Source organism: Pimephales promelas, chromosome 1 (genome assembly GCF_988280905.1).
Source record: "Pimephales promelas chromosome 1, fPimPro1.hap1.1, whole genome shotgun sequence".
Lineage (NCBI taxonomy): Eukaryota > Metazoa > Chordata > Actinopteri > Cypriniformes > Leuciscidae > Pimephales > Pimephales promelas.
The window spans coordinates 34,755,026-34,771,065 of NC_142769.1; the positions used below are offsets into that span (position 1 = coordinate 34,755,026).

A 16,040-nucleotide genomic window follows, 5' to 3' on the forward strand; every position below is an offset into this window, starting at 1 on the left:
CCTATGGTTTAACGATTTTCACCTTTGCATTAATTTAGTAAACCTTAAGTCATTTTAATATTTCAATAGTTTTTGTGCTGCAGGACCAACATTTACACACATCTGTACAGTGTATATATATATGGGGAGAGCACACATTTAAAAGAGCAGATACAGTGAAAAATTAGTAAAGACAGTGGCTAACTTTACCACCACACATGATGGAAAAAAAAAATCACAAAAATACAAAAAGCAGAAGTGAAAACCAATGACACAGGCACACGCAGCACGGAAAACTCTGTCACGTCTGGGTAACACACACAGACACATACTCTGCTCATGTTTGTACTGTCTTTTTCTCAAGGTCACATTCAATCTGAAAAAAAAAAAAAAAACTTCATAGAAACTAGATAAATAAACATTAATTGTCGATACAAAGTGAGCAGCGTGTTTGCTAATCCATTTGTTCATGAAGCTGTATCATGTTTCAGGGTAATTTCTCAGCAGTGTAATGACTCATTGTAATTGTTTAAATATAACATTAAAAAATAAATCCTAAAGACTGTGGGAAAATTTGAGAGAACAGCGAACAGACCCAATGCATAAAAATGGCTTCAGACTTTTTACAAAGAAATTCAATTCTAAGAACATATCCATCTACAGTACGCCGATCTGTCGTCACTTTGAGTGACAAGCCTAAGAGTTTTGAGACAAAATTCTTAGGCTTGGTTTCACATACAGGGATTAGATTAAGCCAGGACAAGGCTTTAGTTCAATTAGGACATTTAAGAAGCTTTTATAAATGTGTCTAACAAATAACAACATTACTGGTGTGCATCTGGAGACAAAGCAATGGAACTGACATATTTTAAGATGTCAGTGCAAGTTGCCAGAAAAAATAAGGCTATGACATGCATGTTAGTCTGGGACTAGCATTAAACTGTGTTTGTGAAACTGGGTATTAATGGCTTGGATTAAACTGAAGTTGGTACACTGTTTTTCCCAAAGGAATTTTTAATGGTACTCTCACCAAAAAACATGAAATGTCAAGCCACATGCCTTTATCAGACATACTTTGTCTCAAATTGATTGTTTATATACCCCTTGTGCCGTTTTAGTTGTTTTTGAATGTTCATGCGTTTCAGCATGTGGATTAAGTTATTAAATGCTGATATAAGAATTATTAAATGATATAAGTATTAAATGTTATACAGGTGAAACTCGAAAAATTGGAATATCATGCAAAATTTATAATTCTGATGATTATGGCTTACAGTTTATGAAAAGCTCAAATTCAAAATCAATTTGAATTAGAAATTAGAATATTACATGAACTCAATAAAAAAAGGATTTTAAATACAGAAATGTCGACCCTCTGAAAAGTATAATCATGTATATAGTTATATATACACTAGTTCACCTTTTAATTTTAATTACTGAAATACATGAACTGTTCCATGATATTCTAATTTTTCAAGTTTCACCTGTATCTTCAAAAGATGAAAAACTACTCAGAACCACCAGTTAAATACAACACTAGCACCAAAACCTCAACTGAGAGCAAAACAACCTCTCAGCGCCCCCTCCAGTAAGACCACTGAACTGCTAAAAAAAATATTATATGTACATGAAACCCATCAAATTAAAGGTCATCGATTAAATTAAAAATGGAAAAATAAAATGTATGCAAATATTCCTGGATTCACATATCCATTCTATTCTATTTACGCTTAGGCTGCATCTGAATCATGCAAGCACACTCTCCATTCGGAGTCCCTTTTTTCAGGATCCAAAGCAGCTTTTCTTTCTGAATAAAAATAAGTCCAATCAGGAGGTCTTTTGTAAGCTGGAGGGTTTCACAAGAGGAACATACCACTGTAGGTAAAGAGGGGTATCATTACAAAAACTTGCATAATATAAAACATCATCAAAGCTTAGAATTGTCTTTAAGTTACACAGTAAAAAAGGATCAAAATTCAGAAAATCAACAATGGTACGTATACCTCTTCTGTCATTCCTGCTGTCTTCCTTCCTTCTGTGTTGAACGGAGGCTTCAAAAACCCTTTGAAATGCAGCTTCACCAATTCATGGAACATTTTCAAAGAATCCTGAAATATGAAAAAGCAGCTCTCAAGCTAGGATAACTAGGATGGCCTGTAACGGCAGCAAGTGCATTCTGGGAGTTGTTGTCTTTCATCCACATATGCCAAAAATACATTTTCTGGCTTTTTTTCAGTCTAGAAAGCTCCAAATTCAAAAATAATTTCACATTTCTTATACATAAATTACCCATTTTAAATACACATTCACCTTTCCAGAGTTGAAGTATCCCTTTAATGTAATGTTCCCAGCCAATCTATTTCACGTATCCATCATAGTTTCCCTATATAATCTCTGTGCACTATGCAAATTCTCATTCCAGCCCTCTTGCCTCCCCCAGCAGCACCTGCCTAGATCTGCTATGGCAGTCTCCCTTTCTCTAGCAACAGCAGCAGTGTAGCAGTGTAGTCCGCCAATACCAAATCTGTGTACATTCTATTTACATTAATACAAATATTTTACAAACTATCCCTGAGAGTTGTCATGACTGAACAGCTGTATATCTCAAAAGCATCATCAGTAAGAGTGTGTTTTAAAAAATACGATGTTAAGATCAAATCATTCACTCTCACACTGTCATTTACAGGCAAATTTCACCAACCATTTTAATTGTACTGTTACATGGTTAAAATAAGAAATCTGAGCTGTTCCTCTTACCCATCCTTCATGTGAGCAGATATATGTGAACCATCTCAGCCCTGCAGCCACATGTGTGATCTCATCAGCATAAATCACCTCCAACACCTTCACTGAGCTTGTGTCTCCCTGAGAGGCAAAGCGACACAGAGTCTTGGGGTGCACATCTAAACCTCTGTGTAAAAACAATGAAAATAAGTACATATGTATGTGACACAGTACATTTGCATGTGAAAATAACACGAGATCTGTTTTACCTTGCCTCATGGACCATGTGCACTATAGCTAGCCTTGCCAAAATGTCATGAGATGTATCGGTTGCTGACTGCCATAAACCTTTTTGAAAAGAAAAGCGATAGATATTGAATCTCTAACATCATCTATGCTAAGTGAAATAAGTAAAAAAAGACAAACACATGAAAACACTGACCATTGTGTACTGGTAAAGCACCAAAGAAGCTGCCAAGTTCCATAATCCTTTGCTCTAGTAACTGATAATGCTGCAGGAGAAGGTTATGTCAGATTAATGTGAATGATTAAGTTAGCATTTGGCCTAAATAAATTAAAGACGACAACATTCAAACCTTGGCTTCATCTCCTGCTACTTTGACAAAGTCATCAAAGAACTGGCGAGGTAATGGCTCTCCAGTGCTCAGTCTAAATGTGGAGAATCTTGCTATCACATCCCAGGACAGGTCTATTGCCCACTGCTCTATGTTAGCAAGTGAGTGCAATAAGGCAATCCTACTCGCCTGATGGAACACAAACAATTATTCTTTAATCAACTTTCTGTTGAATAAATAATAGAGTCTAAAATGAATGAAGTTTACCAGTGTGCCGCCTTTGCCTCGTTTAATTTTTCCAGGCTCCACAACAGTCAGATTGTCTTTTCTGTAGGGATGTGCCGGAGGGCTGGCCTCTCCAGTTTCTGTTATTTTCCCACTGTTCCAGTTCTCTTGTACCATCTTGGTCAATGAAACCTACATTTCACAGAAAAACAAACAAGCAGAAGTCATATGATGATCTCAATCAAATACAGCACTGTGGTGATGAGGGATACAGCTTAGTCAATCACTATTTGTTAAAGCACATTCCCAAACCTTTTCCTGTGGGTCTGGGGTGTGAAGGATTTTGGTGGCCCACGCACAAAGAGTGTTTTCTGAGGAGTTTAATTCGATGGGCAAACTATCTGCAAGGAATACAGCATGTTTCGTGTACTACAACATATCATATTCACAATGAATATATACAAGTTCTGCCATTTCTCACCTTTGCAGGTTATCTTTGCCTCTGGGATGGGACAGAGGGACAGTGTGCTCTGAGTATTTATGTACACTTTTCCATCCAGTACTCGGACATCATACACCTGGTTCTGGTTACAATAATATGAGACATATCAAGAACACTTGCAGGTTTATCACTATACACATTATATGGATATATTTTATCCACAAATTAAAATTCTGTCACGATTTACTCACCCTGATGTTGTTCCAAACCTGTATGCCTTTCTTTCTTCTGCAGAACACAAAAATATATTTTGAAAAATGTTGTGATTTGTGACAATTGACTTCCATTATATGAACAAAGACAAAAACAAAAACAACAACAACCATTTCAAAAATATCTTGTTTTATGTCTCACGGAAGAAAGTCACACAGGTTTGGAATGACATCAGGGTATGACTGTCAGAGTAAATCATGACAGAATTGTCATTTTATGAAACATCTCTTTAACGTGGCCCATTATAACAACTTGCCTGTAGTCCAGAGGAAGAGGAACCAGTTTCAAGGCTGAAATCAAAATAATGCCATGGGCAAATCAATGCCAGTTTCCCATTGCCCAGATCCTCAATATCACCTTGCTCAAGTGGGCCCCCTGTTGAGCAAGAGATCATGATATACAGCAGAAAAATTCTCTCATTTTATTGTATTACAGATCTCTGTGATATTTTCACAGGGATTCATAATTAATTTGTAACTTTGTATGGACCTTTTTGGGCACCAATTGTTCAACTAGAAAGTGGAAGTTACATAAAACAGCCATCTAGAACAATTCTCTAAAAACTTTCTGTGTTGACATAGACAACAAGGCATTTGAAGGAAGCCACAAGGCCAAGAGGTGAGAACAGAACAGAGACACCAGTCAACAATATCAAGTTTTGAGTAACATTGTTTTGTATGAGAGGGCCCAAAAGAAACTGATATTCAAGAAGAACAATATACTTGTATGGAATTTGTCAAAAATATATAAGTTATGTAGTTGCAATTAAGACCAACTGAATCAAAATCAGTCTGTCTAAACAAATGAAGTTATTTAGAGTTATAACTAACCTTCATGTGGGCAAGATGAATCCATAGCCCAGAATTGATCATGCTCTGTATGAACCAGGACTATATGCTCTCCATCATCTGAGTAAAACCTTAAAAATATTTTTATAACATTTTCAAAAAATAGAAAAAGTGTATATAAGAAATATTATACTCAGGGAGAACATAAATGTATCCACATATTTTACTTTTTTAATACATCTCTTTTGGACACCACTGCCTTTTTCTAATTGAAGACACCTTTTCCCCTTGTGTGAGTTATTTTTACTGAAACAGTTATTCAAATTTAAAATACCTTTTCCCCATGTGAATTATTTTTATAATAACAGTAATTCAAAAAATACTCATGTTACATACATAGATTTACTTTTTAAAAAACGACCTTCCGAAACTTTATCTATACAGAATGCCTCCTTGAGACAGTTCACGAGCATCATATGTGTGAGCAGCACATTATAAGTTACAATGACATGCGCTTACTTCGTGCATGGTGACTTAAATTTAGATTTGTCTCCCACACACTGCCAGTTTCCAGCCTTGACAATGTCTTTAAGCGCATCAACTAAATCCTGCTCGAAGTGATCCATTCAGAAACCCTTTATGTCTCTTCCACTACTGATGATAAGGAGCAATGTAGTTATTAAAAATCTAAAAACAGCTTTTACTCATGCTTTTACTGTCTATGAAAAGTGAAAAACGCTAGCAACATTTTTTTTTAAACTTCCGGGTGCGACTTATTTCAAAATAAAAGTTATAGGCTTACTTATTTTTCTCTTTAAATGTGTTTATGTTTGAAGCAACTGTACGAAAAACCTTGATTATAAAATATAAAATACTGGCGCAAAGGCATATAATAACTTGGGAAATACTATATGATAGAAGCTGCGTGGATGTCTGTTTGGCCACCTAGTGGCGGCTAAACAACAAATAACTGCGCATGCGCATGAGGTGAGATACGCTTTTTTCCCCCCGCTCACTCCATGTGAAAATGATTTTGTTTTGTGTGGAGCAATAACAGGCTTCTACATTTTTATCACGAATACAGAACCATGCCGATCTCCTGTTCAGCTATTGATTGCTCAAACCGGTTTGTTAAAGGGTCAGAGATCCGATTCTATAGGTAAGCGTGACCATAATGGCAGTTTTGTTGACACACTTGAGCTTTGTCAGTGTTTAGGCTAACGTTAACTTACATAACTTAGCTTGGAGTTGCTATATGATATAGTTCAATAAGATTCTGTAACGGCGGATAGGTTTCCTGGTTAACGTCTTGTCGTAAATGCAAAATACTTTAAATGCTTTTTACTTTAAAACTTTTTGTTGTGTGAACAATAGGCCACGCAGTATTTCCCCCTCTTGATTGTTATGGTGTTTTCTGCATCTTTTTTTTTTTGTTTAGTTTATTTTTGTCAATTAGTAATGGCAGCAGATATGGACCCCACAGCATAATTAACTGCTATAATTGAATGCTTGTGTTCTGTTGCCACAACAGAATTTAACTTGTAAAAACTGATATTATTGGTCAGAGTTTACTATGTGAGAATTAATCGAATTAATTTGCACAAGTGGCTGACTTCAGAATTAAACAGACGTGTGGATAAATCTCTCTTGAAAGTAATAACTAATGGAGCCTTTCTCTTTGCTGTCATCTGTTCAGGTTTCCAATCAGCAAGCCTCAGTTGGCCGAGCAATGGGTTCGAAGCCTCGGGAGAAAGAACTTTGTTCCCACTCAAAACTCCTGTTTGTGCTCGGAGCATTTTCAGCCTGACTGCTTCCGTGACTATAATGGAAAACTGTTTCTTAGAGAGGATGCTGTGCCGACTATTTTCAACTCTGGTGGAGATGGTACAAAGGTGTGTATCCCAACACTCAGTAAAGTTATTCTTGTTGTCCAACTCTTTCTGCCTGCTTTTCATTCTTGAAATGCAATCCCTCTCACTGTTTTACAGATTGAGTTACGGAAAAACAGGGGAGGATTAGTGGCAAAGGATGTAAATGATTCCAGTCGATTCGGTTCACTTTCTGAAAAAGAAAGAGCGAAACAAATCACAAAGGACAGAAGACAACCCATAAGAGACTCCAGCCTGAAGGTAAGGCATACACTGCTGAATATGTAATTGCTAACACTTACTTCAGTCTGTTTTTAGCTTCTCTGCTGGCCATTAATATGTCTCAAAGCTACAGTTAAGCTGCGTACTTTTAACTTCATCAATTTTTTTTGTTTGTTTTATTACAGGGCAGAGGTATAAATGACCGGAGACGTGCAGGGATAAAGCTCTCATCAAGTGACAGGTATCTGCCTTTCTTTTGAGGCTGCCCCCTAATAGTCGAATAAACGCTAGTCGCCAAGAAGAGGATTAGACAACCAAGTTTTAATTAGTCGCTGGAAAAAAGTTCTCTCTAAGGTTAACCTAGATAAATGTGTGTTATTATTAGGCGCATATCCAAATGTTCGTGCAGAGTGTGAAAGATAATTTAGTGCCACTCTTACAGAAAATGAAATGGTTTACTTAACATGCATTTTTCTCTATAGACCCATCCACTATACTGCGGAGATGACAAGTCAGGGTCGTCAACTTCATCTTCGCAGTTGACATTGACTCAAACACTAGTTTATTAATAAATTATTCAAATGTTCACACTCTTTTCAGAGACCATCAGTTTTTTTCTGACACATTCCCAATCATTACTTTTGCCAGTGCACCGCTGCAAGCTTTATGAATGCACTTGAGTGCTTAATTCATATTAAAGGCTCATATGTTTAGTGTTTCTCTGTAATGTAAAACAAGGTTAACAATGTTACACATAATAATCGACTTATGGCGTGACGGCTAGTTGACAAGAAGAATCTTTAGTCGGGGCAGCACTACTTTCAAAATCATGAACACCAAATTAAATGAAAATCAATGTATAAATCATGTTTTGAGTTAAATGAATTGCCTTTGTATTCAAAGTGTTTTATATGGGGCTTTAGGCCTGGTTGCACACACAGGGCTTAGATTAAGCCTTAGTTCAATTAGCTTTTATAAATGTGCCTTGGGAAAAAAAACAACAAAAAACTTATGTGCATCTTGAGCTGACAAAGGCTTTTTCAAATGGTACTAAATATGTACCTTTTAGGGGTTATTAATGTATAAAGGTGTAATGTTTTTTTAACATTTCCAGTGACAGCTTTTGTACCTTTTTTTTTCTGTGGGACGAATTATCTCATTAATATGCTGTCTTGTCCCTACAGACAGTCCCTGTCTCTCAAGAGTAAAGTGTATGACAACAAAGGCTTGCTGATCTCATGTGGGAGGGATCTGTGTGACTGTCTGGATGTAGACTGCATGGGTTGCTTCTACCCATGTCCTGAGTGCAGCTCTCGGAAGTGCGGCGTGGAGTGCCGCTGTGACCGGAAATGGTTGTACGAGCAGGTGGAGGTAGAAGGGGGAGAGATTATTCGCAACAAGTTCGCCAATTAGACAACTTGTTGGAAGATAGAAAAGACGACATCACTTCTGCCTGAGTGTAAAGGGACTGACACTTGTTTTCTATATGGGCATTGCAGAAGTACTTGGTTAATTCAGTGCATTATTTGTTTTTAAATGTAATGTTTAATATAGAATGTTATGTTGTATTTTTGCTTTTTTCCATACCATCACAAATGTAAATTTCTTTAATATTTTCAGTTCTTTGGTTATGCTGTAATGCTGTTTCTGTTTTTTCCCCTTGAAATTTTCTTTTACATTTGCAAAAATAAAAGCTGAGTGCTTTAGTACAAATTTAGTGTTTTAGTGTTGTATTTTACAATGATGATCTTTTAGCCTAATTTCAAATGATATGTATATATGAATATATATATATATATATATATATTATATACACACACTCATATATGGATAGATGTGTGTGTGTGTATATATATATATGTTAATATACATCTTTAGATCTATGATGACATCTGAAAACTGTTGGTTATTATCTCAGGGCAGTCGAGTATTTGTTTGGTGATATCATCTATTAGATATTGTCTAAGATGTTTTTCTAATTGGCCCATATGTCTCATCGTGCACATTCAGGGCACTCCACCTCACGTTGCAGTGCTAGGAGCCAGGAATGTCAAGATGAAGAACAATATGTTATAGGCCCAGCCAGCTTCCCCTGTAGCTGTACAACAATAAAACAAACAAACAGCAAAAAAAGTTGACTGGAAGCAGGGATAATGTATTGCAAAAGAATTCGAATGAGGCAGATTTGATGATTTTCAAAACATTCACATCTAGACAGGCAGTTTGTCTCAGTAAAACTAAGCCTGCAAGAAGCTTTTTTTTTCAGTGAAAATAACTGGCAATGCAATTTTAAAGGTGAAGCTGCTCAGCATTATTACAGCTTTTTAAAAATTATTACAACTCTTACAATATAAGGCTATAGTAAACCTTTCTTGTCTGCATTTAAGGCATGTTTTCTGCCAGTTTTAAATCAATAAAAATCCTTATTAACTATTTCATTATATATATATATACACTCATCTCACTCAAAGGATTATTAGGAACACCATACTAATACTGTGTTCGATCCCCTTTCGCCTTTAGAACTGCCTCAATTCTGTGTGCCATTGATTGACTCATTGTCATGTTCAAGAAACCAATTTGAAATCATTCGAGATTTGTGACATGGTGCACTATGCAGCTGGAAGTAGGGTTGTAACGGTGTGAGATTTTCACGGTATGATAATAGTCTCAGAAAATATCACGGTTTCACGGTATAAGGTATTAAAGAAATATTATTTATTATTATTATTATATTATTATTATCATAAGCTATGATGACCCTAAAATGAATGAAAACAGACAGGGTTTTTTTGGTTGAACACATGGTTTATTAAAACACACGTTTTAATGAAAAAAGTCTACCTTTTGAAAAAATAAGAAAGAAAAATTAAATCTCCCATTTGAACAAACATGTTTAATCAATTGAATTCATAAAACTTATTTTTATGATAGAGATAATAGAGTCTTATGAAATTAATTTTATTTCCTTAAAAAATTCTGGGCTGTCTGATACAATTTGTCTGGATTCTATGATTTAATACAAATATATTATTGAAAATGCAATCAGATGAAATGTAACAGCTTTTGGCTGTGTCTGCAGATCTGCACAACAGAGGTTTAAAAAAACCCTATTTTTTCTTAAATAATGGTTGAATAAACTAAAGTATTCCCACACTGCAGATTTTAGTTTTTTTTTCGGCGGGGGATAGAGATTAGAATTCGCAACCTCTGTCTCAGACATTTTCTCCGCTACATGTATAGATGGAGCCTAAGCAGTTAAGTGGAAAGAAGTTGCAGGTGAGATCTGGTTGATTTTTTTTCCAAAACCTTGGATAAGCAAATGTTCACGATATGATAATCGTACATGTCAATATCGCGATAAACCACCATACCGGTATACCGTTACAACCCGCCTGGAAGTATCACAGGATGGGTACATGGTGGCCATAAAGGGATGGACATGGTCAGAAACAATGTTCAGATAGGCCGTGGCATTTAAACAATGCCCAATTGGCACTAAGGGGCCTAAAGTGTGCCAAGAAAACATCCCCCACACTATTACACCACCACCACCAGCCTGCACAGTGGTAACAAGGCATCATGGATCCATGTTCTTGCAAATTGTAGCCTCTTTTTCCTATTTGTAGTGTGTACTTCTGCCTCAAGGTTGTGCATGTTGCGGCTTCACAAATGCTATGCTGTAAGCCTACCTTGGTTGTAATGAGTGGTTATTTCAGTCAAAGTTGTTCTTCTATCAGCTTGAATCAGTCGGCCCATTCTCCTCTGACCTCTACGATCAACAAGGTATTTTCACCCACAGGACTGCCGCATTCTGAATGTTTTTCCCTTTTCACACCATTCTTCCCAGAAAAAATCCCAGTAACTGAGCAGATTGTGAAATTCTCAGACAGGCCCATCTGGCATCAACAACCATGCCACGATCAAAATGGCTTAAATCACCTTTCTTTCCCATTCTGACTCAGTTTTGAGTTCAGGAGATTGTCTTGACCAGGACCACACCCCTAAATGCATTGAAGCCACTGCCATGCGATTGGTTCATTAGATAATTACATTAATGAGAAATTGAACAGGTGTTCCTAATAATCCTTTAGGTGAGTATATATATATATATATAGTATATGTACTGTATATCACAATATATAATGTGAGTTTTTTTTACCCTGTGAAGTTGTTACTCCTAAGCAACTGTAAGTTATGCATGTTTTCATTTGTAGATGACATCTTCAAGTGCGTCAGTTATAATGTACTGGCTCTTGTTTCTATCACCTGATCCTTTTATTATGACACAAAAGTACTAAAGGTGCTCTGTGATGTGCCATAACTAATTTCTCTTTTTATATGTATAAGAGATTGCCCCTTTTCTGAAAACTCTTTGATATTCATATTGATTCATTACTAATTTGATTATGTAAATCGAGTATGAGTTTGCTCAGTGTATTAGAGAGCATCCTCACAGAGAGAATTTTTTTACAGTTGGTCTCAGAAGAACAATTATAAGCTCTGGTAAAAACGCAGCAATTTCACAAGCAAAATGAACGTGCCTGTGTGTATAAGCACTTGGGAACAGATGGTTTATCACAGGAAATGAGTTCTGTTTATGCTGTGTGTAAGCTGTTTTAATAGTGCAGTTTGTGCCTGACTAAGATTATTGATACCAGAGCCTACAGAGGATTCCAGAAAAAACAACAGGATGAATCAACATCTCACAGATGACCTGTTGGAAGTTATGTGCATGTATGGGTTGTTGCATTATTGATACTTACAAGCGATGCAGAAATGTTTAATTTTTGTTTTATCCATTATGCAATGTACATTTGATTATGAAAAACGGAATATTCAAAATTGGACAACAGGCTTTCAAATGGTTTGGTTTCCTTGTCTAATGTGCAGTGCAGCTGGACGTCTGCTGGCTGAGAACTCCACAGTCTGTGATGTCAGAGTTACATTTGCTGCAGTCACAGCTGAGGGCCACAGGGTACGTGAAAACCGAGTCAGCCCCGGCAGGGCAGCCTTTGAACTCGTAGGTCTCGTAGGTCCATTCTCTGAAGTTACAGATGTTCTGGTAGTACTGTATCATGGGGCTACGGTAAACTCTTTCCTGTCAAAATGGAAAATATTTTAGTTCCCTTTTATCATAGACATATACACTAGACCTCACCTGGGGGTTCTAAGCATGCGTCAAAACCGCCGCCATCTTGGAACAGGGGTCTTGTCATAGGAAGTAGCTAGGTAACGCTGCTATCTCTGCCTTTACTTCGAATTCATTGATAGTGGCGGACTTTTGTGCAGCGTATGAAGTTCACGGATGAAATCTGAACTAGGAAGAATGTTTAAAAAAAAAAAAAAAAAAAATATTTTTTTCTTTCTGGAATCAATGATAAATACATGTCTGACCGTTGGAACAAACCAAAAAAACAAGAAAAATCGCATTCATGATGATTTATGGTGATTTTATTTGCGTTAGACCTGTGTCTACTACATTGACGCTGATGCATTAAAGTGGAGGGGCTCCCCTGTTTCAAGATGGCGGCTCTATTGACGCATTCGTTCTAATGAACTGCCGTAGCCAAGGTGAGGTCTAGTGTATATGTCTATGCCCTTTTATCTGGTGCTAGAGTATTAGAACTGAAACAAACAACCACAAAATGTCTGCACTTAAACTACGCTGTTTCATACATATATAATTTATACACACACATATATATTCAGCAAGGACACATTCGATTGATCATAAGTGACAGTAATGGCATTTACAAAAGATTTCTATTTCAAATAAATGCTGTTTTGTGAACTTTCTATTAAATTATTGAAATTAGGGAAAAAAGTAGCACGTTTCCACAAAAACATTATGCAGCATTGCATTGATCATAAGAACCATTATTACTAAATAATAATTGAGCACCAAATCAGTATATTCGAATAATTTCTTCAGGATCATGTGAATTTGAAGACTGGAGTAATGATGCTGAAAATTCAACTTTGCCATCACAGGAATAAACTTGAGGCTGAAAAAATATTAAAACTATCCAGATATGTGTCTAACGTGCACACATACATCTCAAATCAAAGCTTACAAGAATATTACTTCATCTTACCTGTGTTTTGCAAAGCCCGGCACATGCAGTTGTGTCGATTGTGATGCAGCTGCCACATTCCTCACTTTCCACGTTAATGGAGATATTGGAAAGCCGACAGCTGGACCTGCATTCTGATCCTGCCCTCATTAACGCTGGCAACAGCATCACCATAACAATGAAGCGCATCCTCATCTGGGAATCAATGCGAAAGTGTGCGGCTGATCAAATACAGGTACTACAGGAGATAGAGTATTAGCACTGATGTTTAGGCCTACTGCTTAGTAAATGATTTTTTTTTTTATTCAAAAGAAAATCACAATTGAAAGAGTATAAGCTAACCCAGATCACAGATCTCTCTAGGGGTAAAATAGGGAACGACAAACAAACAGTGTTTTGAGACTTTGAGGATCTTCAGCTCTCCAGTCCTAAATTCACTAAATAATCAAACAAACTTCACTTTGAAATGGCATGCCTGCCTTTTATTTTATTTTTTGTACTCTAGCCGAAGCTAGAAAATAAATTAATAATATAAAGTAAAGGAACACATTACAAATAAATCCAAAAAAGCCCAAAAGTATTACTTTGGGAGGAGGGTCCAATTCAAAAGAAAACAAAATAACCTCTACCTAAAAGGGGAATAACATTATCTTATACAAAACAGAAAACGAAACAAAACAACAGATAACTTCCCACTCCCTAAAAATGAAGTTTTATGTAACAAAGTTCGGAAGGAGCACGTTCAGGTAATCAACCAATCAGCTCAAGAGGAAGCCAGTGTAAATGAAGATTTTTTTTTTACCTGATTTTGCCAAGTATGACATGGTCCTGGATCAACATCCCTGTCCCAAAATGTAGTCCTTACCCAATCCCTACCCCTAAACCTAACCCTACCAATAACTTTTCCTTAAAATCAGAGGGTAATCAAAGGTGAATGACACTGATGTGTAAGTACTTCACAATGGTTCTAAGCCTAAACTTGACATAAACTGTAAACTTGTCCCTCAAATCTGATTGGTTGATTGGAAAGTTGATCCAGGATCAACAACGATGTTGATCCAGGAACATGTGGTACTTGGTGAAATCACATTTACCCAGGTGGTAGCCTATTAAAGACACACAAGAAAAAAGAAAGAGAGAGAGAAGACAAAATACATGCACATAACACTCCCGGTATGTTACTGACACACGATGAACACGTCCTCGGACGTAACAACAGGAAAACACAAACAAAAACTTAAACGAATTGTTGATACATGACTAACAAGAATGAATAAATTTGTCTATATAGATTTGGTTTGGGCAAAGCAACTACCAAACACATTCAAACAGAGGTCAAACTACATTCATAAAATTCATGTCTATCTTACCTGCTGGAGTTTCGCTGAGACAAAATCAATTCCCTCCATTCACATGGACCCTTATACCCTCCTGTCAGACATGACGCCCACATTAGTTGAGAGAGCAGCCATGTCTTATCAAACTATTGCATTTGCTTTTGTGGAGGTGGCACAAATCCCTAAAAGCCCAGTGGCCATGACATTCAGTCTGTGAGAGGCTTAGATAGAACCGGATCCATGTAACGGCCACCACTGATGTTCTGCTTTTCAAGGTCAGTGTTCTACAGCACAATTGATGGATTGAAAACTACTGGAACAACAGCTTATCTTCTCTGAATGATCCACACATGACTGCTTCAACAGAGCGTTTAGCCAACATCTGTTGGAGGAGATTTGACACACAAAAAAAATCTGCCAAACAGGATGCATTTAAATGATCTAACGTGACAGTAAAAGCATTTCAAATTTTAGGGTGACACTTTGTAATAAGTATATATATATATATAGTTCTTACAAATCATTTAAAACTATTCGTTTATAGTCTATTCACATAGTTTATATAGGCTAGTGTAACCTCGACATTGTTAATATATTAATAGGCTACAAATAGTCAGTTCTTCATTCATTGTCACTGTAAATTAACTCAGTTATTAATGTTTTATTAGCTTAAAGGAATTGTTAATTGGTTAGTAGGAGTAAATAGTTCTCAATTTGGATTAGATCACAGACAATTGTTTTATTCAAGTGCTTTAGACCAAACTTTATGGACATAAATGGCATTTATATTCAGTTTTCCTTAAAATGTTTACAAATACATATACAATCTGTATTATTATTGTATTTGTATTTATTTGTATTTTGTGTTAACAAAGCATAAAAAACATGATCTCTTTACATATGAGCTATTAAATAATAATAATTTGGTTAATCACAGTGAATGAAGAACTCACTTGTATTAAGTCTATAATATAATAACAATATACACTCACCTAAAGGATTATTAGGATCACCTGTTCAATTTCTCATTAATGCAATTATCTAATCTAATCAACCAATCACATGGCAGTTGCTTCAATGCATTTAGGGGTGTGGTCCTCAAGATGGGGAAAAAAAGTTGATTTAAGCAATTTTGAGCGTGGCATGGTAGTTGGTGCCAGACGGGCCGGTCTAAGTATTTCACAATCTGCTCAGTTACTGGGATTTTCAAGCACAACCATTTCTAGGGTTTACAAAGAATGGTGTGAAAAGGGAAAAAACATCCAGAATGCAGCAGTCCTGTGGGCGAAAATGCCTCGTTGATGCTAGAGGTCAGAGGAGAATGGGCCGACTGCTCAAGCTGATAGAAGAGCAACTTTGACTGAAATAACCACTCGTTGCAACCGAGGTATGCAGCAAAGCATTTGTGAGGCGGATGCTTTATCAACTGTATAAACTAACTTCATGTTGATGATCAGCATCATGGTACCAACAAAGATTGGTTGGATGGGTTTGGTTTTGTCAACTCGAAACTAATCCTGCAACCCTGAG

General features: G+C 36.5%; 3 protein-coding genes across 3 annotated transcripts in view; 1 reads left to right on the forward strand and 2 right to left on the reverse strand.

The window, feature by feature from the left end:
• Window positions 1–84: 84 nt before the first annotated feature.
• Window positions 85–5,771, reverse strand: LOC120476003 (uncharacterized). The gene is made up of 12 exons (XM_039666902.2): window positions 5,526–5,771; window positions 5,049–5,137; window positions 4,475–4,593; window positions 3,985–4,087; window positions 3,816–3,904; window positions 3,546–3,695; window positions 3,300–3,467; window positions 3,146–3,215; window positions 2,973–3,051; window positions 2,737–2,890; window positions 1,983–2,087; window positions 85–1,854 (listed from the first exon to the last, which is right to left on the reverse strand). The coding sequence occupies exons 1-12, from the start codon at window positions 5,630–5,632 to the stop codon at window positions 1,807–1,809; spliced, it is 1,281 nt and encodes a 426-aa protein (XP_039522836.1). The 5' UTR covers window positions 5,633–5,771; the 3' UTR covers window positions 85–1,806.
• A 225-nt stretch (window positions 5,772–5,996) lies between these two features.
• On the forward strand, window positions 5,997–8,810 carry arl14ep (ARF like GTPase 14 effector protein). The gene is made up of 5 exons (XM_039666905.2): window positions 5,997–6,165; window positions 6,703–6,898; window positions 6,995–7,135; window positions 7,282–7,337; window positions 8,281–8,810. The coding sequence occupies exons 1-5, from the start codon at window positions 6,095–6,097 to the stop codon at window positions 8,507–8,509; spliced, it is 693 nt and encodes a 230-aa protein (XP_039522839.2). The 5' UTR covers window positions 5,997–6,094; the 3' UTR covers window positions 8,510–8,810.
• Window positions 8,811–11,664: 2,854 nt separating this feature from the next.
• Window positions 11,665–16,040, reverse strand: part of fshb (follicle stimulating hormone subunit beta) — a 79,235-nt gene continuing 74,859 nt past the window's right edge. Inside the window, exons 5-6 of the mRNA XM_039666908.2 lie at window positions 13,195–13,368; window positions 11,665–12,197 (exon numbers count right to left, since the gene is read on the reverse strand). Coding sequence (XP_039522842.2) covers window positions 11,979–12,197; window positions 13,195–13,368 — 393 coding nt within the window. The 3' untranslated portion in view covers window positions 11,665–11,978. The remainder of the gene's footprint in view (window positions 12,198–13,194; window positions 13,369–16,040) is intronic.

What these genes read in the sequence shown, in the direction of transcription:
- LOC120476003 (XM_039666902.2), bottom strand. Translation starts at nt 5,632, where the DNA reads ATGGATCACTTCGAGCAGGATTTAGTTGATGCGCTTAAAGACATTGTC. An exon ending in TTCATCTTGCCCACATGAAG is followed by an intron (nt 4,594 to 5,048) that starts GTTAGTTATAAC and finishes CTTGCTCAACAG; the next exon opens with GGGGCCCACTTGAGCAAGGT. An exon ending in TCTGCTCACATGAAGGATGG is followed by an intron (nt 2,088 to 2,736) that starts GTAAGAGGAACA and finishes TTCATATTTCAG; the next exon opens with GATTCTTTGAAAATGTTCCA.
- arl14ep (XM_039666905.2), top strand. Translation starts at nt 6,095, where the DNA reads ATGCCGATCTCCTGTTCAGCTATTGATTGCTCAAACCGGTTTGTTAAA. An exon ending in TCAGAGATCCGATTCTATAG is followed by an intron (nt 6,166 to 6,702) that starts GTAAGCGTGACC and finishes TCATCTGTTCAG; the next exon opens with GTTTCCAATCAGCAAGCCTC. An exon ending in TAAGAGACTCCAGCCTGAAG is followed by an intron (nt 7,136 to 7,281) that starts GTAAGGCATACA and finishes GTTTTATTACAG; the next exon opens with GGCAGAGGTATAAATGACCG.